Source organism: Talaromyces rugulosus, chromosome V (genome assembly GCF_013368755.1).
Source record: "Talaromyces rugulosus chromosome V, complete sequence".
NCBI lineage: Eukaryota > Fungi > Ascomycota > Eurotiomycetes > Eurotiales > Trichocomaceae > Talaromyces > Talaromyces rugulosus.
In genome coordinates this window covers 526,846-550,516 of record NC_049565.1, presented here as the reverse complement: position 1 = coordinate 550,516, position 23,671 = coordinate 526,846, and the positions used below count along the sequence as shown (strand labels likewise).

General features: G+C 44.0%; 9 protein-coding genes across 9 annotated transcripts; 4 read left to right on the top strand and 5 right to left on the bottom strand.

Moving 5' to 3' along the window:
* Positions 1-909: 909 nt before the first annotated feature.
* TRUGW13939_08753 (uncharacterized protein) lies at positions 910-2,730 on the top strand (the record flags this gene model as incomplete). Its single annotated transcript, XM_035491882.1, has 4 exons — positions 910-1,071; positions 1,148-1,315; positions 1,391-1,959; positions 2,685-2,730. The coding sequence occupies 4 exons, from the start codon at positions 910-912 to the stop codon at positions 2,728-2,730; spliced, it is 945 nt and encodes a 314-aa protein (XP_035347775.1).
* Positions 2,731-3,037: 307 nt separating this feature from the next.
* Positions 3,038-4,834, bottom strand: TRUGW13939_08752 (uncharacterized protein; the record flags this gene model as incomplete). Its single annotated transcript, XM_035491881.1, has 1 exon — positions 3,038-4,834. One exon carries the CDS (start codon positions 4,832-4,834, stop codon positions 3,038-3,040), a length of 1,797 nt encoding a protein of 598 aa, XP_035347774.1.
* Positions 4,835-6,932: 2,098 nt separating this feature from the next.
* TRUGW13939_08751 (uncharacterized protein) lies at positions 6,933-8,480 on the bottom strand (the record flags this gene model as incomplete). The annotated part of the gene is made up of 4 exons (XM_035491880.1): positions 6,933-7,175; positions 7,238-7,669; positions 7,796-8,002; positions 8,271-8,480. The coding sequence occupies 4 exons, from the start codon at positions 8,478-8,480 to the stop codon at positions 6,933-6,935; spliced, it is 1,092 nt and encodes a 363-aa protein (XP_035347773.1).
* Positions 8,481-10,374: 1,894 nt separating this feature from the next.
* TRUGW13939_08750 (uncharacterized protein) lies at positions 10,375-12,022 on the top strand (the record flags this gene model as incomplete). Its single annotated transcript, XM_035491879.1, has 2 exons — positions 10,375-10,755; positions 10,817-12,022. 2 exons carry the CDS (start codon positions 10,375-10,377, stop codon positions 12,020-12,022), a joined length of 1,587 nt encoding a protein of 528 aa, XP_035347772.1.
* Positions 12,023-12,234: 212 nt separating this feature from the next.
* On the bottom strand, positions 12,235-13,272 carry TRUGW13939_08749 (uncharacterized protein; the record flags this gene model as incomplete). The annotated part of the gene is made up of 1 exon (XM_035491878.1): positions 12,235-13,272. The coding sequence occupies one exon, from the start codon at positions 13,270-13,272 to the stop codon at positions 12,235-12,237; it is 1,038 nt and encodes a 345-aa protein (XP_035347771.1).
* Positions 13,273-15,853: 2,581 nt separating this feature from the next.
* On the bottom strand, positions 15,854-17,087 carry TRUGW13939_08748 (uncharacterized protein; the record flags this gene model as incomplete). The annotated part of the gene is made up of 2 exons (XM_035491877.1): positions 15,854-16,859; positions 16,921-17,087. 2 exons carry the CDS (start codon positions 17,085-17,087, stop codon positions 15,854-15,856), a joined length of 1,173 nt encoding a protein of 390 aa, XP_035347770.1.
* Positions 17,088-18,473: 1,386 nt separating this feature from the next.
* On the top strand, positions 18,474-19,524 carry TRUGW13939_08747 (uncharacterized protein; the record flags this gene model as incomplete). Its single annotated transcript, XM_035491876.1, has 7 exons — positions 18,474-18,607; positions 18,658-18,676; positions 18,726-18,770; positions 18,826-18,839; positions 18,904-19,220; positions 19,287-19,404; positions 19,464-19,524. The coding sequence occupies 7 exons, from the start codon at positions 18,474-18,476 to the stop codon at positions 19,522-19,524; spliced, it is 708 nt and encodes a 235-aa protein (XP_035347769.1).
* Positions 19,525-19,948: 424 nt separating this feature from the next.
* TRUGW13939_08746 (uncharacterized protein) lies at positions 19,949-20,728 on the bottom strand (the record flags this gene model as incomplete). The annotated part of the gene is made up of 2 exons (XM_035491875.1): positions 19,949-20,472; positions 20,560-20,728. 2 exons carry the CDS (start codon positions 20,726-20,728, stop codon positions 19,949-19,951), a joined length of 693 nt encoding a protein of 230 aa, XP_035347768.1.
* A 766-nt stretch (positions 20,729-21,494) lies between these two features.
* TRUGW13939_08745 (uncharacterized protein) lies at positions 21,495-22,621 on the top strand (the record flags this gene model as incomplete). The annotated part of the gene is made up of 3 exons (XM_035491874.1): positions 21,495-21,682; positions 21,752-22,110; positions 22,260-22,621. The coding sequence occupies 3 exons, from the start codon at positions 21,495-21,497 to the stop codon at positions 22,619-22,621; spliced, it is 909 nt and encodes a 302-aa protein (XP_035347767.1).
* Positions 22,622-23,671: the final 1,050 nt, after the last annotated feature.

The window sequence follows — 23,671 nt, the reverse complement described above, 5'->3', positions numbered from 1 at the left end:
ATTTCCGTTAGTTTCTATTTGTATTGATAAGGCAGATATAGGTAATACTAAGACCACATTTGTTCGATCTTTTTGTTTGAGAAAGAAACCCCTCTCGTTAGCCACGAAGAAATGACTGCCTTGTTCTCCTCATTCAGGGTAATTGTTATCTAATTTCCTTGATTATTCCCTTTTCACGTGCCTTATCCATTTGCTAGTCTTCTACTCTACGAGCCTTCCTCTTCAGGTAATGGTCCTAATCATTGAATCATTTTATCTTTGATAAGATCCCCAACAGCAGCTCAGCACGGAGTCATTATAGCGGTAGAGTGATGATAATAAAAGCATAACTAATGGATTCCGCGCTGACACTTTCCTAATATGGCGGCCTGATGCTATCCTGTTAGGTTTAGCATTGCACAAGTGACGAATTATTGGCACCCGTTCCTCCAGGTCGAGGAAGAACTAAGCTTACGCGGGGCAAAATCTGTATAACAGTACCAACAGACAAATATACCAAGCCCTATGATAAACCGCGGTCGAAGACGGGCCACTCATATGATTATTAGGAATAGTGGCGAACCTATCCTTCCGTGAAGACAAACGGCTGACTAGAGTATTTCCAGAACTGCGCCTCGGACCGCCGAGCTGCCCATTCCGGCGAAGTAAGGCGAACCGCTCGTCGGACCGCTACCGGACCGTCGACGGCTGCTTCAATCGGCCCCACTTATGACCGGAGCGGTTCTATATGTTTCTCTATTCGGAATATGTGCAGATTGCATGTTCGCATGCCTCTGTATTCAACGGAGTCAGAATTTATAACATGTCTATCATGGAATGGGCAGATGAGAGAAGGTCTTCTCGTCAAGTACGTTCTTGTTGAGCTTTCTGTGTCTTGCTTTCCCTTCAAAAAAAACAAGAATAGACAACATGACTATCCCGGTAATCGACGCCTCCGCTCTTGCTAGCGGAGATAAAGAGAAGCTCGTTGAGTTTCGAACCAAGCTATTGAACGGGCTGTCAACATATGGCTTCGTTAAGTTGATAAACCATACTGTTCCCGTTCCACTAGTGACGGAAACATTCGATCAGGTATAAGCCCTCAGCACGACTTTGGTTAAGTGGGTGGGTAGATAGACTAAGAATCGCTCCAATTTTGGTTGTACAGATCAAAAAGTTTTTCCGGCTTCCACTGGAACTCAAACTACCAATCGCAAATACACAAACAGATAAACAGCAGCGAGGATGGTGCCTTCCTGGAGAAGAGAAGACTTGGTATTTGGAGTCAAACAAACTGGGCATTAAGGAGAAGGAGCCCAAGTTTAGCGACAGCAAAGTGAGAAGATTACCCTGTCTAGCGCCGGCCCAGTTACGATGTAGGTGCTTTTGATTAATACGATGGCCTAAATAGGAGAGCTTCGATTGCGGTCATCCTAATGACAAGCTGTATCCTAACAAATGGCCTTCCACTGATGTGCTTCCGGGCTACCAAGACACACTGGAAGGTTTCTTTTACTCGTCTGGAGATCTCACTCTCGTCTTGCTGGAGTTGATAGCTGAAGCTCTCGAGCTCGATCCCACCATTTTTACTAGTCGCTGCACCAATGAGGCCAGCACAATTCGTATCAATCATTTCCCTCCAGTCGATCGAGCGATCTTAGATCGCGGTGATGTCAGCCGTATCTGGCCGCACAATGACTTCGGCATCATTTCTCTCGTTTTCCTAGATGTCGTGCAGGGATTGGAATACGAAGACCGCAGCAACCCTGGCACCTTCCTTCCGCTACCATATGAATCGGACCAAGAAGTGGTAGTGATTGCTGGCGAAACACTACAGCGCTGGACAAATGGACTTATTCGCGCCGGCTTGCACCGGGTCAACAGGCCGTTAGACTTTGATGGCGATCTCGTACCAGAGAGATGGAGTTTAGTTTATTTCAATAAGGCGAACAGAAACGTCAATGTCGGTCCGCTCAAGGAGTTTGTGCCTGAAGGCAAGAAGGCTATCTATGAGGACATGACTGCTTTAGAATACCAGGGCCTGCGAAACGCTACCCACTATCCCCAATTGCAGGTTGGTGCCTATTGAAGCAGAAACGATCTGCCTGCTTCATGCTGGAAAAAAGCTACCGGCATTATTTTGAAAAAATAGATTGAAACAAATATTATATTCCTAAGTCTTATAGACGTATATCTCTATTAAACTGCTTGGGAAAGATCTCTGAAAGGAAACAAGCTAAAAGACTAATCGTTCTTAGCATTGTCATTATATCCTAGAATCTATTAGAAACGAATCTAAATGTATTAAGCCTTGAGATCCTCGACAGCGGTGATGATAGAGTTGATAATATACTACTTTGAATTACTGCTGGGCTTTGCAACTGCGTAGAGAGCTTACTTGCTATTATTTAGAATTATTACCAATAGCTATTATAATGTATATGTGAACGTGTTTTTTGTAATTTCCCAATAATGAATGCGGAACACGCGTTGGTTTAGCAATCCAAGTGCAAACAAATAAGAAAGGGAAAAAAAGTGTTTTGAGGCCACATGCCGCTTCAGTAAAGTAATAATCATACAAAGAACGATTGGCTTAGCTATAATTTTTTTAAAGGTCTTGTATAAGGCTTTCGAGCCTAAATTAAGCAGATTCATTTAGAGTTAGTTACTACTATATAAAAAGTTTTGGTTAAAGCTACTAGTAGGACCACCATGATCACCACGAAGCTTGTTGGGTTTAAAGTCCAGTAGTAAATAGAATAATAATAAATTAATGATTATAGTTGATATCATCTCTATGTCAGGACTATCTTCCAATTTTTATACTGTTGAAGTTGACTAGCTCTTGGCTAGTCTTGGCTCGCGGTTGTGCAGATGCTCCGTAAACTCCCAAACTCCGTCGTTTCTACCTCTTAAATACGTGCGATATATCGAACGACATTAACAGCAGACCTGAATACAGCGGGCCGTGATAAAAAAAGACCTCATAAGTATGTTTTAAGCTGATCAAGGTTGATGTGTTCACCCGATAAAACTGCAAAATGCACCGCTTTCGTCTTTACGTACTATCGTTGGCGCTTTTCACCGGAGCAGGACGTTCCTCGTCGGGCTTTTTGGTCTTTTGGCGGTCTTCCATCTTGAGCGACTGAAGACCAGTCTTGTGCTCTGTATGTTCCTTAGTTAATACGGTTTGCTTGATCCAGAAGCTAATGGCCAAGCCGGTAAAGCTGACGCAAGCGTACAGAATAAACATCTTTTGCAGCGCATTCCAGTATGCTGTCCTAACTGTGTGGATTTGATTCGGTGGGAGATCGTTAATTTTCTGGATGCTAGCGGAAGCTTCCTGGCCGCTGAATTCCTGGGCCAGCTGCTGGCCTAAGACGGACGCTAGGTGATCTCGCTGTGACTTCATGACATTGTTGAAAACGACGCCGCCAATGGAGATGGAGATAAACGTGCCAATTTGACGAGCGAAGGAGTAGCTGGAGGTCGCGGCGCCAATATCACGAGGTTCAATGTTTGTCTGGATGGCAATGAGAGGCGCCTGAAAGTTCGGAGCAGACCCGAGTCCGGCAATAATCTGGAATAAAACGATTCTATCCCAGTGAGGCTCATCGTCAAGATAGGTCATGAGCCCTAGACCGATGGTCATTACGAACAGACCAATGATTATGGGCAATCGAAAGTTGCCAGTTTTCTTGATTACGATACCAGCGCCTATCGAAACTATGGACGAGGATATGACGTATGGCAGCAGATACACTCCGGACATGAGAGAATTAGCTCCAAGCACAGACTGGAAATACAACGGCAGCCAGTACGTTCCACCTAGGAAAGCCATGGCGTGCATAACACTCAAGCTGTAAGCGGAAATACTGTTTCTATAGCGGAAAATTCGTGGAGGAATGACGGGGTACTTCGCTATTCTGGACTCGTAGAGGCAGAATAGTGCAACGGCAATGGCGCCAAAGACGAGAAGGCAGATGATAGTGGCGGAATTCCAAGCGTACTGAATACCACCAAACTGAATGCCTATGAGAATCATGACTGTTCCGCCAATGACAAGCAGGTTGCCAATAAAATCGATGACAGCAAGTCCCTGTCTGATGGGCGTGCGAGGATTGTGAAGCTTGAGGAAGAAGGTCAAAGTCGCCAGAGCCACGCCGCCAAAGGGGAGGTTGATGTAAAAGCACCAACGCCAAGAGACCCTGCTAGTGAAGATGCCACCGATGACAGGTCCCAGGGCCGAGGCCAAGGCCCAAACCGTGCTGAGTATACCAAAATACATGCCGCGCTTATGCAGTGGGAAGAGATCCGACACGCAGATGTTGGGCAGCAAAATGGTACCGCCACCACCAATGCCTTGGATAGCTCTTGCAGCAATGAGCATAGCCATGTTCTGGCTAATGGCGCAAAGAAGCGAACCAAGCAAAAATACACTGACCGTGACAAGCAAAGTTTGCTTGCGACCGAAGATGTCGGAAATCTTCCCCCAGATTGGCACGACGGCGGCGTTTCCAAGCAGATACGCACTGCCGACCCAAATGTAGCCGATTTCAGAGTTAAAATGGGTGACAATGGTCGGAACGGCAGTAGTTATAATGGTCGTGTCGAGAGCGGAAAGGAAGAGGGAAACAGAGAGAGCGCCCATGATTAGTGTTGTCTCGAGTCTCGTTCTACCTTTTTCAGGCAAGGCGACAGTCTCCATGGGCTCCTTTGTGCTCATCTGCTTGTCATTCGCAATTTCGGAGCGTTGAGTATCGCCAACGAAGGCATCTTTTGTAGAATCCTGGCATTGGGCGTTCGGAGTTGGGCTGCTGGAATTCACGGCCATGGATTCAGTTGCGGCCGCCATAGCCTAGATATTCTGAATGTGGTATTTGGCTGCTAGGTCGGAGGTATCGAGAATAACTGCTGGTGTTAGATCGTTTTCCAGCCGTTTCCCAGCTGCACCGCTCTGCCGTGAGCTGCGAGCCAGACGAATCTCTACGGACCCCGAAACACGCTGAATTAAGGGGTCACGTTACTCGACGTGTATTAGCAGTATGCAGGTTTGAATCACGTGATAATAACGACATAATGATATCGGAAAATGCTTGTCTTACTAATCAAAACGACCCAATCAGAATAGTCGACTCTTTGTTATACAATGTAATCGGACACCGAGCGGCCACTTCCAACGAGTGGCCACTTTCCTTCCGACCGCGTAGTCTATTTGATTTTATGCCTCAATTTCTAACCAACAACAGTAATTATATACGAAAAATTAATTACTAGCACAATTGGGGCATTGATGCCTTCTATGCCCGAGAATCACTGAAATTGGCGGCGAGCGCTGGAGAGTCTGGAAGCTTGGGCTCAGCCGGAGTAGCAGTAGTACTTTGAGATGCCTCAATCTGACTCTGTATAAACGCCTGAGCTTCCTCTCTAGCAATTCCTTGCTTATAAATTATCCATTTTTTAGATTATCTATGTTTCTGCTTCTCCTTCTCATGTACAGCCCGTAAGTCATGGATTTCTTTCCCTAGAAGTGCAGGGCTATTTATAGTCATCTCGTACACTTTAGACATCCAGTTAATCACCTCATCGAATGAATCCGATGGGCTACATATATGCTAGCTTATATGCTTTTTGGTTATCGTTAATTGGCGCTTAAATTGACATGGATTTTGAGGTGTTTATAAGCAGGATAATTATGTATTGCTTGATCGACTTGGAGATATAGAAGGTCTATGCTAAATGGTAAGCTATTGATAGACTTAATCTGGATTAAATGGCACTAATCCAGCTGCTATGAAGTTATTCTGAACTGTCTTAGCTTTACATGCTATCAAATGGGCTTCCAGAAATGCAGTAAGAAAATCGATTTTACTAATATGATTGAACCTAAGCCTTATCTGCTACTCAACAAGCTATCTATTTTACTATTTTAAAATAGTAATATAGTTAATATCAAAAGGCTATAAAAGATGAAAAGAGTGTAGAAGATATATAAATTAGAATAATATTATTCCTAGTGTAAATTTAATTAAATTCTATAATCAAATATCTGTGAGAAAGTTATTACAAAGAGCAAGCAATTATATTTCTATCATTATTATTATTATTTATTATTTGGTCATATTTAACGTCTATACCAAGCCCTAGGCTATGACAGATAGTTAGCGTAGTTAGCGATTTGTGTGGGTTAGGCCTATTTATAGAGATTTTCCTTGAGAAACTAGTATCTCTACTTTTATTGGATCTCGATATTTCAAGTAGGTAGTATTTTTTTTTATAGCTATTAATATTTAGATATTATTCATGATAATAAACTATAAAATTTATTATTTCAGCCGGTTTTTGAGAAGTAGAGAATCCACCTATCTTATCATCGATGCGCCTCGGGAAGCTGGTTCAGAGGATATTGAGAAGCTCGCTGAACTACTTCAGCCGGTTTTCGCAACAGAGAATGATTTCAAATTCAAGATAATCCTCATAACTCGCGATGGTATAGACGAATAAGGTCTTTCTGAAGCTATTCATCATATCCTTTTGGATCCTGTTGATGATCTGGGGAATTTTATGGGTTTTATTTTCGGAATGGCCTCTCACGGTGACTGAATTCCAAGGAGCAGTTGATAAAGAGTTTAGGGATAATGTTCTAGATCCAGGACAATTGCAAGAGCAGGTCAACAAATGATGTCATGGCTTGGTATGTGTTGAAAACGATAGGGTGCAACTTATAGAGCATCAGCTAACCAGCGCTGTATTTCCTCCATAATTAATGGATTCTACTTCTTTATTGACGCCCTTCTCAGTCAGGTTGTCCCATATCCTATCACCATTAAAAGACGGAGGGAAATTCCGTTATGACAGGGTTCAGTCGCTATTGCGGCGATTTGACCGAGTGTGTTTTGAAGCATTTTTTTCTTCTTTGTGATATTCATCGATCCACTATTATCTACCAAGTCTCACTCAGCATTTTCTTTCGGATTTGATTTTATTGCGGTTATCTCACCGCATAGGATGAGGATGTCGTAGAGGGTAAATCTGAGGAGGGCTGGAATATGACACGGGGCCACTATCCATTTCTTCCACGCCCATTTAACCCTCTCCATACTCTGGGCCAACGCCGGTTCATCTAATTCAGGGAAGGACGGCGAGGCCCGTAATGAGATGCAAGTTTGCATGTGCCAGTCGTCATCGCTTCGGGGCTTATGGCTAGTTAGCATTGGTCTCTGGTGTTGATTGCCGGGGTCTGGTCATGTGAACTTACCTCTTTGGGGCCAGTGATCTTGAATTGGGCTACAGTTTCACGATATCCATTCATTTCGGCTATGTCTAGAAACGTTTGGTCGTTATGGTCCCTTGCCTCCAGATTTGCCCCGGCTCGGATGAGGATATCCATTGTCTCGCGGTGCCCATTCGCTGATGCTATGTGCAGAGGAGTTTGTCCCATGTAGTCCCTCAGCTCGACATTGCACCGGTGTATGATGACAGTGCAAGCTATATTGAAAGCTCCGCGTGACGCCATCACATGCAGAGCAGTCTTGCCGTCTTTATCCTTGTTCGTTTCTGCTCGTGTTTGAAGAAGTACTTTGACAACCTCGGTACCTCTGTTTGTGGCAGCCTTATGCAACGGGGCATGGCCGATCCGGTTCTTTGCATTCGTTACCCGCTCGTCATGATCCAACAGTACACGGACAGTCTTTTAAGACTCTATACATGCAGCACCGTGAAGGGGAGTGTCGCCTTTCCTATCTCGTGCTGTGACGTTTGCATCACTCTGTATTAGCCTTTTAACAATTTCGACACTATCGCCCCCACAACCCACAGCCACATGTGTCCGGTCTAGGCGGTCCGCTATATTCACAGATGCGCCATAATTGATCATCATCTGCACATCATGAACTGATCCCTTCACGGCGATGTGTAAGGACGTTTGACCAGCGTCGTCCACTGAATCTACTTCCGCACCCCAAGAAAGTAGCCAGTCGGCAGCTCCTGGGTTTCCAGCTTTCAGGGCATGAAAAAGAAGGATCTGCTTATTTGTAGGGTTTTGTGCGTCCACGTCGGGCGCCCCTCTCCTTCACCCAATACGCAACCGATGCCCGATTCTCCTCAGCAACATATAGAGGAGTCCGTCCTTCTTGGTCCACTACATCAAGATCAACCAATTTTTCACCGAGTATTAGTCTTGTGGCTTCAGTTCTTCCCCCCCCCCTCGCTGTTTGATGGAGAAACGTCGAGTCCGTCCCATTGTCGGTTCCGTTATTTGTCTCAGCGATCAGTGGTTTTAAAACACTTACGTGGCTTTCCTGGGCTGCAATATACAACGGTTTCAGGCGGTTTGTTTGCTTGTCGGAATTGGCCCCTTTTTCTATGAGACGACCACAAATATCCTTGTGGCCGTACTTCGCGGCTGCTGATAGAGGAGTATAAACTTCCTCATCTTTAGCATTGATATTAATATTCTCAACGTCTAGAAGAAGCTCTACTACTTCCTTGTGCCCGTTCATGGTGGTTAGTAGAAAGGGATCATCAAACACTTGGCCACTTCCATATTCCGATTTTTCAGAGAAATACTCGATACATCTCCGTGCAATCGTTGAGTGAGATTCTTGTTCATCAGGCTGATCCAGAATGCTTATCAAATGTTCCCTGGGTACAAGGTTGGAGGAAATCATCATTCAACCAATTAATTTGAGTATAAAGAATACGAAGGACCACCGTATACCCATCATCATGATAGTTATTACGGATGGACAGGTAAGGAGATCCCGGTCTCGGAACGACATATACAGTGCTATTAAAGCCATGCATGTGACGGCCACACCCAGAAGACAACGGCGCCCTACAAAACACAATTTTCGATTACAAAAGAAACGACGACGCAGGCAGAAGGTCGATTTTCCTCATGTCGCAGATTGGAAATGGCCCAAAGGCGACTGAATTCCTCGCAAAAGTTGAACGGGATGACAGGATTAGAGATATGGTATTTTTCTCGGAACAGAAGCTGGACGACCTGTATAAAAAGGCGAAGATGGATATAGCACGAAGCGAGGCAGATAGAAAATATGCTTCTCTTGTAGGGAGATCAGTCCTATTGTTCTCGGACATTATGCTAACGACAAGTAGTCGATTAAGCTATTCGCAACTGCAGTGGCAAAACGATCAGGGTATCCTTTATCAGTATGAGGCGGAGCGAAGGACTCATGCCTTGTCGGTTCCCTGCTTCTCTAGGGCTACTGCCGTTAAAGACGGCCCGGGAACCCAGGTTGTGGAATTGTAGAACTTATGTAATCCACGTATGAAGTTCTAGACGCACACAATTTTCTCACAGTATCCTCGTGGTAGATTGAAGGCCGGACTACCTCTATATTGTCGGATATATCGCCCTGTTGGCCATAACTCTCAACGGGAGATGCGTTGGTAGTCTCACATCCTACCTGTTGAATATCCCGGAAGCTGAAACTTATCCACAAGAAAATTCTTTCCATTTAAAACTTATTTCTGTAGACAACACCTTTCCATATAAATTGATATCACTCTCCGTACGATACCTCGTTCTATACGCGATACCTTTTCATTGTAGTAAATAAAATTCCGTATAAAAGTATAAATATAGGTGTTTCCTCCTTTAATACTATAATTAGAGATTCTACCAAATAACAAGTCTGAATAGCCATTACTTATGTAAGTAGTGTCTGTTACTTCATTCATTGGTTATACGTTATCGATTCTTGTGACAGAGACCTAGCTGCAGGATGATCTAGCTATTTGGTATACTTTATTTGTACTTGGGTAATACTTTGACAGCTGGTAAATAACCAAAGATACAGTTCGAGCCATAAATCAGTGGCTATATTGAGATATCAAAAATTATGATGAATGTTTGCAACATAGATTATATAAGCATACGAATTGACCAATCGTGGCTCTTGTAGGCGCTGATTCAGTGGTTCCACAGTGGCTCCAAAAGGATCTAGTTATTGGCTTACTAGTCGAGATGGTGAAGACCTGACTCATTGCTTATTGTTCTTGGCATGGATACATTATGATCTGTCGCCATAAAAATATGAAGAATATGCCCATAATGCCCACCAAGGGGTCCCTTTTTAGCACCGTAGTAGTTAACGCTCAGGTCGATCTTATCGCTCCCTGTTCCGAGAAATTATTAATGCACCACTCCATACTTTCAACTAGAGCAATTATTAATGCATAACTCCATACTTTGAACTGGAGCAATTATAAATTAATACAACACTCCATACTTTTCTCTTGCGTTCGTCTTGCTTTGTTCTTCTTTTGTTCCCCTTTAATTACTTTCCTTTCCTTTCCTTTCCTTTTCTGACCCTACGTTTGAAACACGGTTGATCCCAGCAGGTGCTTCTTGATATTAATTCTCGAGCCATGGAAGATCTCGAGAAAGCAAGCCCTTCTGCGCTCAGCCCAAACCAGCCAGAGGATGCCCGGTCTTCAAATCCCGATTCCAGAAATAACTCTTTGGCAACAGAGGAACCAAATACAAATGCAATCGCAACGCTTTACCCAGAAACTGCTCTCGACAGCGGAATAGTAGGATGGGATGGACAGGACGACCCGCAAAATCCGCAGAACTTCTCCGACAGCCAGAAATGGGCGTTGTTAGGCCTCGTGAGTTCGATTACTTTGATTTCGCCGTTGGCATCTAGCATGTTCTCTCCAGCAGTGGGATTCGTTGCAACCGATCTGAAGGTCACCAATGAGACCTTGCTTTCCTTCAGTGTTAGCGTTTTCCTACTGGGTTATACGGTCCGTGGTCTTCATACCACCTCTAGATTCCATGTTAACGCCTAACTGACACACATGATAGTTCGGTCCTCTGCTGCTCGCTCCCTTGAGTGAGATCTACGGTCGTCGGATTGTGCTCAGCTGTGCCAACTGGTTCTTTGTCATCTGGCAGATTGGGTGTGCTCTCGCCCCAAACATTGCATCCCTGATCGTATTCCGTTTCTTCGCCGGGATAGGTGGGTCGGGCTGCCTCACCCTCGGAGCTGGCGTCGTTGCCGACCTCTTCCCAGTTGAGAAACGTGGCATGGCAACATCTATCTGGGCTCTTGGTCCGCTTATTGGGCCGGTGGCTGGTCCTATCTGTGGTGGGTTCGTCGGCGAGACAATTGGTTGGCGTTGGGTGTTTTGGATCTTATTGATTGCAAGCGGTGTCCTGGCGTTTGGCATCGAGTGCCTCAACCGGGAAACATATGCACCCGTTCTCATGCGCTGGAAAGCTGCCCGGTTAAACAAGGAACTAGGTCGAACTGATTTGCGCAGTGCATATGACCTGAGCAATGCCGAGGATATAACCATCTCGGAACGTTTGCAGCAGGGTTTAAAGCGGCCGGTGCTGCTTTTCTTTAAGTCGCCCATCGTGTTTCTCCTATCCGTTTACATGGCTCTTATATATGGTCTGTTGTACCTGTTCTTCACCACCATCCCGACAGTCTTTAAGAGCCAGTACGGCTTCTCCACCGGCCTGTCAGGTCTTGCGTATTTGGGTATCGGGATAGGCTTTTTCTGTGGCATAGCTTTTGTCGCCACCACGAGTGACAAGGTAGTGGTGAAGCTAACCAGTCAGAACAACAACAAATTCGAGCCGGAAATGCGCCTTCCTGTCATGATATTCTTTTCCTGCATCTTGCCCATTAGCTTCTTCTGGTACGGCTGGTCGGCCGACAAACATGCCCATTGGATCGTACCTATCATCGGTATGCTCCCCTTCGGGCTCGGCATGATGGGTGTATATATGCCCATCCAGACCTACATCATTGATTGCTATCCCAGTTATGCCGCCTCTGTAAATGCGACTCTGACTGCCTCTCGATCCTTGGTGGGTGCGTTGTTGCCACTTGCTGGTCCAAAAATGTTCGAATCCCTTGGTTTGGGATGGGGGAATTCACTGCTTGGCTTCTTGGCCGTGGCCTTCATCCCAGCGCCTATTTTCTTCAGCAAATATGGCCAGACTATCAGGGAACGCTTCCCAGTGAACCTCGAGGGGAAGGGAACTTCAGCTAAGAACTAATAGCTGTGGGGGATCCATTAAAGCTATTTTAATTTCCCACGTACTCTCAGAACTGCGGATGTACAAAAGTTTATCCAAAACCCAAGCATGATTATATTTGTGTTGTTGACAAATGGGTGCTTCTTCCTCAATATTCATATCTACTATGTACTTTTAATCAAGATTAATACAAAATGAAATGATCGAACCTCGCACTAACCGCTAACATACCGTCATTCCATCTTGTACACAATAGTGTCAATATGTAACCCAGCAGTAATATCTGGATATTTCTGAATAAATTCCAGTGTCAGCCCCCAACCATCCTCATTCATAAATGTCTCGTAAAATGACTTCTTAATACAAAGCTCGTTCTGTTCATTCCTTTCCAGAAGGCTCTCCCCCCACGGCCAGCGCACTTTCAAACAGCAAGTCAACATGCCAAAGATTTCGTCCAGACTGTCCTTGTAGAGATGCCAGTTTCGAATCAGATTCAGCCGCATTGTTGGCCATGTGATAAGGTCAAGACTCATAGGATGCAGAATCTGAGCCTGAGCCAACACTGGTCTCATAAATTCGGGCAACTTTGCATACGATACCGGGTTGGGCGAGATGAGCCATTTGCTGAAAAGATAGGATGTCCAACCTATTGCAAGGCGCTCAGGGTCTCGGATTGGACGCCTGCGCAGTGCGATGCTGATCATATCAGCCAGAGGATTGGTTCGCGTACCATAGAGGATGTCAAGAGGCGAGGACGGAAGATCTGGAGATGCGATCACTTTCTCAGGATAGAAAAACCAGGGACATGAGATGTCTTTGCGATTAGAGATATCGTCATTATTTAGTGGGAGAAGTCTCCAAGGAAGACAAGAATCGATGGCCACTAGTGAGTTGTCTGGAACTAATTTAGGTGTAGTATCGTTATCAATGCTGATAAACCCATGGCCATTATCACTACACGGCACAGCGATAGTGGGAGGGTCAAATTCAGTCGGTTGTGCTCGTGGGGTTGAATTTTCACCCAAGTCGCCCGCATCTATATCCCAGGAGCAGACAAGGCCTTTTAGCTGTTCCTGGCGAGCAAGTAAGTTCTCGTTTTGCCTTCGAAGTCCTTCGATAATTTGATGCAGTTGTTGCGCTCCTTGGTCATTGTGATACTGTTGGCAATACGACAATTGTTCCTCAAGCTTCTTAGTATGATGGAGCTTCTTCTCGCGAAGCGCTTGTTGGGCGCGGCGATCTCGAATGCGCTTTTTCTCTGCAGAGGACATTGAGTCTGTACGGTTTGCTCTCGTGATAACCATGATTTCAAATGTTGAGCAAGGTTGAATGATACTCGCCGGTGCGGAGAATCTATTTTTCCACCGCCTACTATTAGTAGTTCCCTGTCTGCCAACCAATTTCGCGAAACTCTAGCAAATTTTTTAATTCAAATTACTTTGTTAATATAGCGCCGATAGATGTGATTATTATATGTTGTGGTGGAAATGGCTATGACCCGGTGTTGCACTAAACCTTAGTATGCTGGGTGCACCCCTACTTAGGGTTTTCATCTCCCATCATCACTCCATGTCTATAGAGTGCTATAAATAGTCGTCTTCCCATATTCTCCTAAACGGTATGTTTTACTAAAGTAAGGTCTACCCAAGTTCCCAGAGTATCACATCGTGGAGAAATTTTAGAGCCTATCTTCTAACGTGGATAGGGATACCTCGCGGCAATACAAACAGATGACATACGTCATCATCGCAGAGAGATTGCGTATTTGCTTGCCCGAAAACACCCCAGACTATGGTCCAAAGCTCTTGTTTACAGACTCCAACGATGGAACCAAATTTTAAGAACTGGTTATGCCGTGAACGGGTATTTCTGTGTTGTTGCGGCTTCCATTCGCCTCTGCTAATTTTCCAACCAAATGCATCTCGCCTCCACCGGCCATTCACAGCGAGCTTGCTTCTATCAGACAGAAGCCAGACGAAGGGATGCCCGCTAACTTTCATCGGTCCCTCTAGCTACTCGGTCATATCTGCGGGAAACAAGAAGAATTATTTGTCACTCGCGAAGCTCCACCTTCAGACCCTCATTCAAAAACCAATAGGAACAAATTCAATTCTATGTGTGTTAGCAGCGATCATCCAGATATCTTGGTACTGAAGAGCAGATATCCTGGTATACTCGATCCAACATATTGGTATACAGGCACTAGAAGACCTCGACAGAAATTTGCCCATTCATCGCCTTCGCATTAATGACGACATCTATGAATATGCTCGCTGTTGGGCTTCTACAAGCTTGCTTCTATTCAGCAATGGAGCCCAATTATCCATCATCCTCGTGGAAGCATCATGAAAGAATAGGACATCTTGTGCCCCTCTCTGGTGTATTCGATAGGTCACCTGGTGTTACTAGTATATGAAACCATGTTTTTATTTGGCATGGTTTGAGATGTCAACTCTATTTAGAGACATCATGAAGGTGAAGGGGCGCGTTATCGCCTTAGATACTTTGACGATATTCGGGCTCTTGTTGTTAAAATTCTTAGCACACAACAAGAAAGGGCACAGCATGGTTTCTGCGACGCTATAGAAGAGCATGTCACTAGGATGGGTATGCAGCGATGGGAATTTTATCCCATGGGAGCAATGACAATTAACACTGAGCGCTATATAGACAGGACCACGAAAGGCCTTTCAAAGAAGAAGAAGGTAGCAGTCTGCACAACAAAGTATTTTGGCCATCGCGTGACTCCTGGGCAACTCTTATAATAGAGTTGGGCGATTCAGAGTCGCTGCCCTGTCTGCAGATGGTCTCTCACTGGTGGATTCAGAGGTCAGAATTGTTGTATGGATCAAAATCGATAAGACAAACCACAAATTCCAAATTCTCAAATAAATCCCCAGCCATTCATCGGCATATCCTAATACCAGAAACCCCCCTTCTATCGCACCTAATCTGGTGACAAGCTAGTAAGAAGCTGAGAAAGCTCTTATAATAAGCAGTGCGCCTTTTAGTCTAGTGGCAGCCGTCGTTACCTAGTGTCGAGTATTTCCATCGATCAGCCTCTCACTCCCTCATACATTCAAGAGCCTCCACTGGTACTTGAGTTTATGGAAATATCATTTCAACTTGTATATTTTGTACATCACAGTTTGGAATTAGAGTGGATAGCAAATGAACTCTACTCCTATTGTTTTAATCTACGTACGGTTGTTGTTTTTCCCAAATTGGGTCCAAGATATACATATATTCCATTGGCTAATAACTATATGTCTGTTACATATGTACATACGTAGGATAAGCTCAAATCTTCAAATGTTATACATAATGTAGGTTACTGAGCGAATTTTGATCCTCAAAATTGGTGTCAATTGATAACTTTGTTTTTATCGAATATGCTTGTATATTAGGATTATTTTAGTCAATAAATGGCTATACAACGTAATCAACTCTCTATGCTCTTTAGCATTCATTCTTTTCTGCGCACTGCCGCTCTCGGGGTGTTGGCAACAATCCTCAATCGTACGAGACACAGAAAGAACAGTCAGAGTATGTGTCAAGTGGACAACTGTCAGCAAGCATAGATTCCAAATATCATGGTTAATCCCCCATTCTATACATTCGCTTCTTCAGGGGCTATCTTAATCGCACCGAGTTTTACGGATGGTCTTTCACTATAATAGGCGGGCAGAAACCGCACTGTTACATGTACTCTCGATAGTAAAATTTTTGGACAGCTACACGTACTTATGAATACGAAAAAGTGTTTTTCTTTAGCCGAATAATTTGTACGTAAACTCCATGAAAGAACAGCTGACTTGGTCTGTATAGTATCAAAGTTCCCCAGCTTCCATTTCACAGATACTGTTTCAAATGTACCATCTCTACTGTGAGACCAGGGCCAAAGCTGCATGCAATGACATTCTTTCTGCGATCTTCAAGTGAACGTATTTTGTCTAGTACTGCAAGAACGGATACACTGGATGTATTTCCGCGTGTCTTATAGATTTCGTTCGTTGCTATCAAGGCACGGTCAGGCAGGCTCAAGGACTTCTGAACACCTGTTATGATAGCTGAGCCACCGGGATGAAGGGCCCAGTCAAACTCAGACTGAGGGACGGGATTCATATCATCATTTTTCATCGCCATATTTTGAATAGGTCCCTTCACAGCAGTCGAGGCAAGAGCTGGCACGTTCTTCGACAGTGATAGTTGAAATCCATGGGATGTCACGTTGTAGGACATTTCTTGATCCGTTCCCGGAACAATGTGTGTACTCCAATCAACCACGGCGAACCTCCTAGGAGTGGTGTGGCTCAGCGCATGAGAATTGCATAGTACAAGGGCAGATGCCCCATCGCTAAAAAGAGCTGGTCCGATTCCGATAGTGTTGGACTCCGATGCTGCATGCAGTTCTGCTCGAATATGGATGCTGCAGATTTCGCAGGCAACGACTAAGACTCTAGCTTTCTGGCCTCGATAAGTAGCTGCAGTGGCTAAATCCGATGCTACTCTAAGAGCAGCAAGCCCTCCAGCACAACCAATACCATTGAGAAGAACTCGTTCTGTTGTTTCGGGAATGCCCAACTCCCGTGCAACTAGCTGGTCATATCCCGGACTACCAGAATTGGTAGCTGTGACTGAAACAATGTGAGTGATGGAAGTGGCGTCGATACCGGCGTCATGCAGTGCGTTGAGAGCGGCCGCTTTTGCAAGTCGGGTTCCGTGTACGCGAAAGACTGTATCGATAACCTCTGCTGGCGGAGGTTTGTCGAAATGCCATCTAGGATCGTTCCACACATCCACAACAGCTCGAGACTCTATGCCCGTTTGGTCGTTGATCTTTAGAAGTGTCTTGAGCCTAAAGTTGTATGAACAGTCAGTTTTTTGTCCATCAAACAGCAGAAATGGGCATAAAAAACCAGGAATCCACCTCGGAATAAAACTTCAAGGCATAGTCTTTCAGGTCGTTTGGGCGAATTAAGACAGATGGCCATTCGGTACCTAGTCCAGTAATGACCAAACCAGAGTGATCATTTTCCGACGAAGCCGACATCTCCAGTTTGGTCTGCGAAAATGAAGATCCCATTTTAACACACTAATTCATTAGAGGTCGAAGCATTTAGGAATAATATATCGCGTCCACAATAAACAAGATCAAGAGAACGACCTACTCTGGTCTTCTTATAGATACGAATTGCGCCACAAAACCAAGCAATAATATTGACTCACGTATGCGATACAATGCCCTAAATGGCATACTATTACAGGGGCTACGACATATGTAAAACCATAAAGTGTCTAGCCCCTTCGCCGTGGTATACCTTTGAAGCGAAATCCCTGGTCCCAAATGTCTTGTTCCGGGGTGGACGTGTTTCCAACCGACTATCATGGAGTTAACAGTCGTGGACTACAGGGTTTTTTAATGGGGCTTCTTTTACGAACCAATTACAAGACTGACGTGTTAAATATGCGGAATGTATTTACGAGGCTGAGCCGTCCATGTCCGAGCAAAGCCGAACCTAAGACTATATGCATATGTAGATGTTATGACAACAAAAAAGCAATTGAAGCATCGATGTCGAGTACCCGGTGACTATTGTTGTCACTAGCCCGCCCCATGAGATCAACTGGTGAAATCAGCTAAGGCGGCGGTTATGCTGTAAAGTACGAATGGTTACAGTACGTGTATGCAGAAGATTCCCGTACGTAACGGCAAGGATTAGACAATTGATCTGTCGAATTTTAATGCATGGTTCATACCAAAATGCACTTGCCATTTACTTTATTTATATTATTTTTAGAAAATTCGATCCCCATTACTAAGCTAGTGAAGTTACAATCTCGGTGTCGTTTGAGACCTCGGGATTAGGGTTAGAAATTGTAGAAGGGGTTTTTATAGAGCAATGAGCACCAAGTAAGATATTATACCTCTATTACTTTTGAGGTATAAGCTAGTATGATAGCGGGTCCTGAGAAAACTGCCTCCCCCCCTAATGTAGGTAGTTAAGATATATAGCAAGCGTCATGCAATGCTGTGTAACCAAGAAGCAGCTGAGTTTTTTAATCGGAGTCTACAATATTACCTAGTTTGACGATCAAGGAGCGAGGAATGAGATAACGCACCAAAGAAGGAAAGAAATAAGCTAGTACGAGCAGTTGACAGCGATGTCGGGCGATCATTACATATAGCCTCAATTGATTGTAAATACCACTGAATACCACTGTCAATACATGTATATACTGCACATGTGGGAAATCAAATATATCTTTCTAGGTGTCAACTGATGACCGCATCAGCCCCTGCATGTACTTGCAGGCTGGACCAAAATCCAATGATTCACCTAAAAATAAGGCTATCTAAAGAAGAAATCCAGTACTACTACACATTATAGCTTTGGTGATCACCTCTCAATCCATATAATGAGCCTTTATCGTATCTGACAAAAGACAGTCACGAGCACAAACGGTCGCTATGGGCTACAACTCAAAACAGGTGACCCTTTTGGGAGTCTGTGGAACAGGTTTTGGCCTTTCGGCCATTGTTGTGGGACTGCGGTTTTTTGTGAGGACAGTTCTTCGCCCTAACACTTTGGGGTGGGACGACTGGTAGGCATTTTGATCACTAGTTGGGAATATGTTGACTTATTTATTAACAGGACCATGTTATTTACATTTGTAGGGAGGTGCCTGGAAGTAACTAAGATGATTTAATAACGATTCCTAGGGTGTTGCAGTGGCTGGCACGGCAGTTGAGATTCTTATGGTTGAGGTATTTGTTTCTTACCACAACCAGAGGGTTAGAAAATACTGACCTTCTTGAAAAGTACGGTGTTGGCCAGTATGATTATCATTCTCTAGCACCTGGAATGTTCATCGCTCCCTGACCTGACCCACACGCATAGGGATATGAGAGACGTCAACCCCGAAAATATTCCGATGGTCGCCAAACTGACCTTGCTCAACTCGATTCTCAGCCTCGTCGGAACTATGACGGTCAAAGTTTCAATTTGTTTTTTTATTTTGAGAATTGTCCATCTCAGCAGTCGCACAGTGAAATGGATGGTTACAATCAATTTGACTGTGCTTGTTCCGGTCACCGTCGCTACCATCATAGTGGACCTAATTCAATGCATTCCACTAGACGGTTATTGGGACAAAAGCGTCCAAACGAAGTGTATCAACCCGGATACCATCAATGTTCTCCTTAAAACGTCATCTGGTGAGTTACTGAAAATCGACCCACCAAGATAACAACGTTCGACTCATTATCGTCATATCATCATAGGTGTGGGCGTGGCTACGGACTTCTTGACTGCTGTTATTCCGATGGTGATAGTATATCGCCTACAAATGCACAGATATCAGAAGCGTGTTGTTTATGGCCTCCTCGTACTTGGATTTCTGTGAGTGTATTCTCTCGTTATTATTACAGGCTAAACGCTCACTTTTGACAGTACTGCAGTCGCATCAATAGGCAAAACCGTATCAATTCGATGGTCGCCGACAGACTACACAAAAGATAATGCAGATGTTGGGTATTGGTCGTGTTTGGAACACGAAGGGGGTATCATTGTTGCGTGTATTCCTACTTTGAGGCCATTGTACGAATACCTTCGACACCGGGGCCGTTCTAAACGTGCTCCGAACAACTTCGAGATGAATTTGATAGGCCCCAGGCAACTAATATATCAAGACGAAATACAAAACAGTGATGGTGGCTTACTTCAAGAAGATATGCAGATCAGGAAGACAACAGAAACAATAGTGTCGCATCCAACAAGGGGAAATTTCCATAACGCACCAAGAGAACTGCTTTGATACAGTCAATGGAAGACACGAATACTAGATTATCTCGTTTCACTGGAAAACGTTTACTTCAGAAACATAAATACCGTTCAAAATGTTCAAGAAAATTCTTTTAATAAATCATATAACAAGTTGACTTCTTCATGTCTTAGGGACGCTTGCCTCGAAAATCAATACAGATCCCACAACCTCAGCTTTGACTTCAGCAAAATGTTCTTCAAGCCCAGAAACAAAAATATCCACCCCATCAGCGTAATTTGAAAGTCTTTTCTCCAAGTTTAGTATCCATAATAAGATGCGTGCAGCCAAGCTATGGCATGGACTGGGCCCCAAAACTGTCGCGCCAAATACCACCCCTGAAGATTTAATAGCTTTCTTGAGTTTAGAAAATACTTTGATCTTCTCCGAGGGAGGAACAGGGAGCGTGTGCAAAAGGTACGTCAGTGAAACCGAGTCGTATTTCTCCGATGCTGTAGACTGAGATTGATACGAAAGAGGAATTGGATCATGCGACAATATATCGTGTTGCTGAATTTGTATATTCAAGTCTTTGTGTACTCTCTCAAGACCCGCCTTTGCCACGTGTAATGGGTCTGGCTCCAGGTCGAGCAGGGTCACTGTGCTGTTATGGTAGTACGAGTTATGGACAAGATAGTAACCGGTACCTTGTCAATAAATGTGTTAGAAATGCCATACTGGACAGGGCCCTATGAGAAGTTCAAAACGAGAAAGTTGTTAACCGCGACACTCACCACATCCGATATCACAATGGTTGAGGGCCACATTGCGCCTGTAAAGGGGTACCAATACGTCATGTGTAGAACAACGCCAAAAGTAAGGATTCCCAATGTTCATGAGCCATGCGTCGTAGAAGAGTAGTATTATAATAGAAGAATACTTTGGGCGGTTGAATGGCCACATATTGAATCTATAATGACAAATTTTCTTCGATTATTTGGATTCTTCGGAGTACACGTATATTGCTGATGCAGGACGAAAACTTGCGATCTATATTTCTTCCCCATTTTCCGCCTGTCTATATAGTTGCTTTTTATTATTTGGGGAAATGTCTTGGTGCGTAAGTTATGTCAATTTTACAGCAATTGTATTACCTGGTTATACACGGTGCGTGTAATGATGGTACCGCGTTGCAGCATAACGTCAATATGTGGGGTCATTTAACAAAGGAGACGATTAATTATTAGTTACAAAAGCCGATCGAGCGCGTTCTTTCTTTTTGCATTTTGATCTACTCACAATACCGAAAAAAAATCCACTGCAATCATTCGAAATGGCAGAGAAAGCTCATCTAATGCAATTGGCTACCTGTATTCAGCAGGCTGCAGCTACATACGATCCTAGCGATAGGTTTTCCTGGATGAAAATCGAGACTGCTCTGGAAGGCATGCGTCAAGCGATTCAACCTCCTGATATTTTTTTGCTAAAGCAGCGTTTTCATGTTTGTCTAAGCCCCCTGAACTGCCATAATACCTCCCTCCTTGGGAGACCATGCTACATGATGGCTAACTAATTAAATACACATGAAGACACTCGAGAATGTGTGTATAGTTGCTGCTACTGAAATGGGTATCTTGAAATTACTCGTCGATCACCAGGGAAAAAGTCTGAACGCATCTGACTTGGCTGTGATGTCTGGTTATGACCATGTTTTCATTAGTGAGCGAACATGCCACATTATGAAGTTCTCCTACCGAAAGTAAATTATACTGACTGGTATTCCATCGTCGAAGTCCGCGTGATGCGAGTTATTACCGCAATCGGGTGCGCTGCCGAAATAGGATATCAAACCTACACCGCGAACGCATACACTACGTCTCAAAACCAAGCAGGTGCAGCCGGTGGACTAATAATATCGTAAGCTGATGTTTATTTTCACAACTAACCCTTGTGAAAACGTTGACACTTACTGACAAGCTCATATAGTAACGACATGGTATATCCACTTGCTAGCAAGATCCGACAGTATCTCCAGCAAAAAAAGCCATGCAACACCAATGAGACTCCCCCAGCTTATGATTTTGCAATGGGGGAGACTGTCTGGGAGACACTGAGGAAAGACGCTGAATGGAAAAGAGGATTTGATGCTAATATGACCTTTCGGAACCAGACGGTTTCTGTCTCCTGGCAGTCCAAATACCCGATCCATGACAGGATTCCCTCTATTCAGGCGGCGGCTACGGGTGTAACTGCCTCAACAAAAACCAAAGTTGTTATTGTCGATATCGGAGGAAACCAAGGAGTTGATCTCCAGCGCTTTGCAAATGACTTTCCAGAGTTAGACTGTGAGTTGATTCTGCAGGATTTGCAACAAACCTTGGACGGGATTCCTGGGCTTTTAGATCCCAGGATCGAACCAAGGTTCTATGATTTTTTCACTCCTCAACCAATACATGGTCAGTTCAAGTCATTCCGCTATAACAGTACAAGCCAGGCGCGACGGTTGAATTTCCACTAACCTTGTTGTTTTTTAAAGGGGCCGACATATATTACTTGAAATCCGTGCTACATGACTGGGACGATATTGCATCTGTGAAGATCCTATCAAACACTGCAAAAGCAATGAAATCCCAATCCCGCCTGCTTATTAACGAAATGGTCCTGTCTGACACAGAAGAATCCCTATTAAGGGCTGAAATGGACATTTTGATGCTCTTTCTAAGCAATGGAATGGAACGGACGAAAGCACAGTGGGTAGAGTTATTGTCAAAGGTAGACCCGCCTCTGAAGATTGTCGAGATCTGGAGCCATCCAGGAGACCAGCAAAGCGTTATTGAAACTTGTTTGGCAGAATAGGTACTTGGCTAGGTTGAAGTTTTTTTTAATTAAATATGTTGTCATTGATCCTTTATAGGCAGCATTCGATATTTCCAATGTTTCTTGTGTGCATCTCAATATTAAAACAACTGTTTATCCTTATATGTGAGCACTGAACGTTGTCCAAGTAAAGAAACAGCGGGATGGTGGCTTTATCCTCTATTTAGTTGTTGCACGAATTTAGTATTAATCGTGATTATTTTTGCTTTGATAAGTGCTATTTGAGCAAGAACTCAATTTATACCGTAAATATTAACGATGTCAACATACATGTAAAACCGACACACTAATCCAGCAGCATCATTCATAAATGCAAACATTAAGGACACATGCAACGGTCAGCCCATTAAAAGGGAGAGAGAGAGAGAGCAGTGGGTTTTCATGTTGTAAGGTCAGGTGTATTGAAACAGCCAGTGTACATAGATAGAGATACATCAAAATTAATACATACTTGGTTCTTGCAAAAGGGTGATGTGTACATGTACAGGGTGATAAAATAGGAAATTGCCCAACGCAATGAATAAAAAGGACACAGAGATTATCACGTAATAATACCACAGCGCCAAATTTCCAAAAGGAAAGAAAAATACACTGCCAATCTGGCCCGTATTGATAGAAAAATTACTAGGAATATGACTGTAAAGGTATAATACAGGACAGCAAAGAACTCAAATTGGGAATTACGCCATCTCCTATTGCATCGGGGAGTATTTCTGCAGATGTACCATGCTCGGTTGCGCAGCCGGGGCAAGGAAATGAGGATAATTGGCCATCAAATAAATGAGGGGTATCCGATGCGGAATGCATGCAGGGGAGGGTTCAGCTGCTGCCATTTTCTTTGTCTCCATATCGCACTAGCAGCAGAGATACTCACCATTTGGGGCGAACAATGATTGTTATCTCGTGTTTGCCACCTCGATGAACGTCTTGTATTTTCTTTTTTGGGCACCGCATCACTGGGTCTTGTGTCTTTAAACCATGGAAAATATGCATTAAATTATGTGGTCATTTACGGTATGGACATAGTTC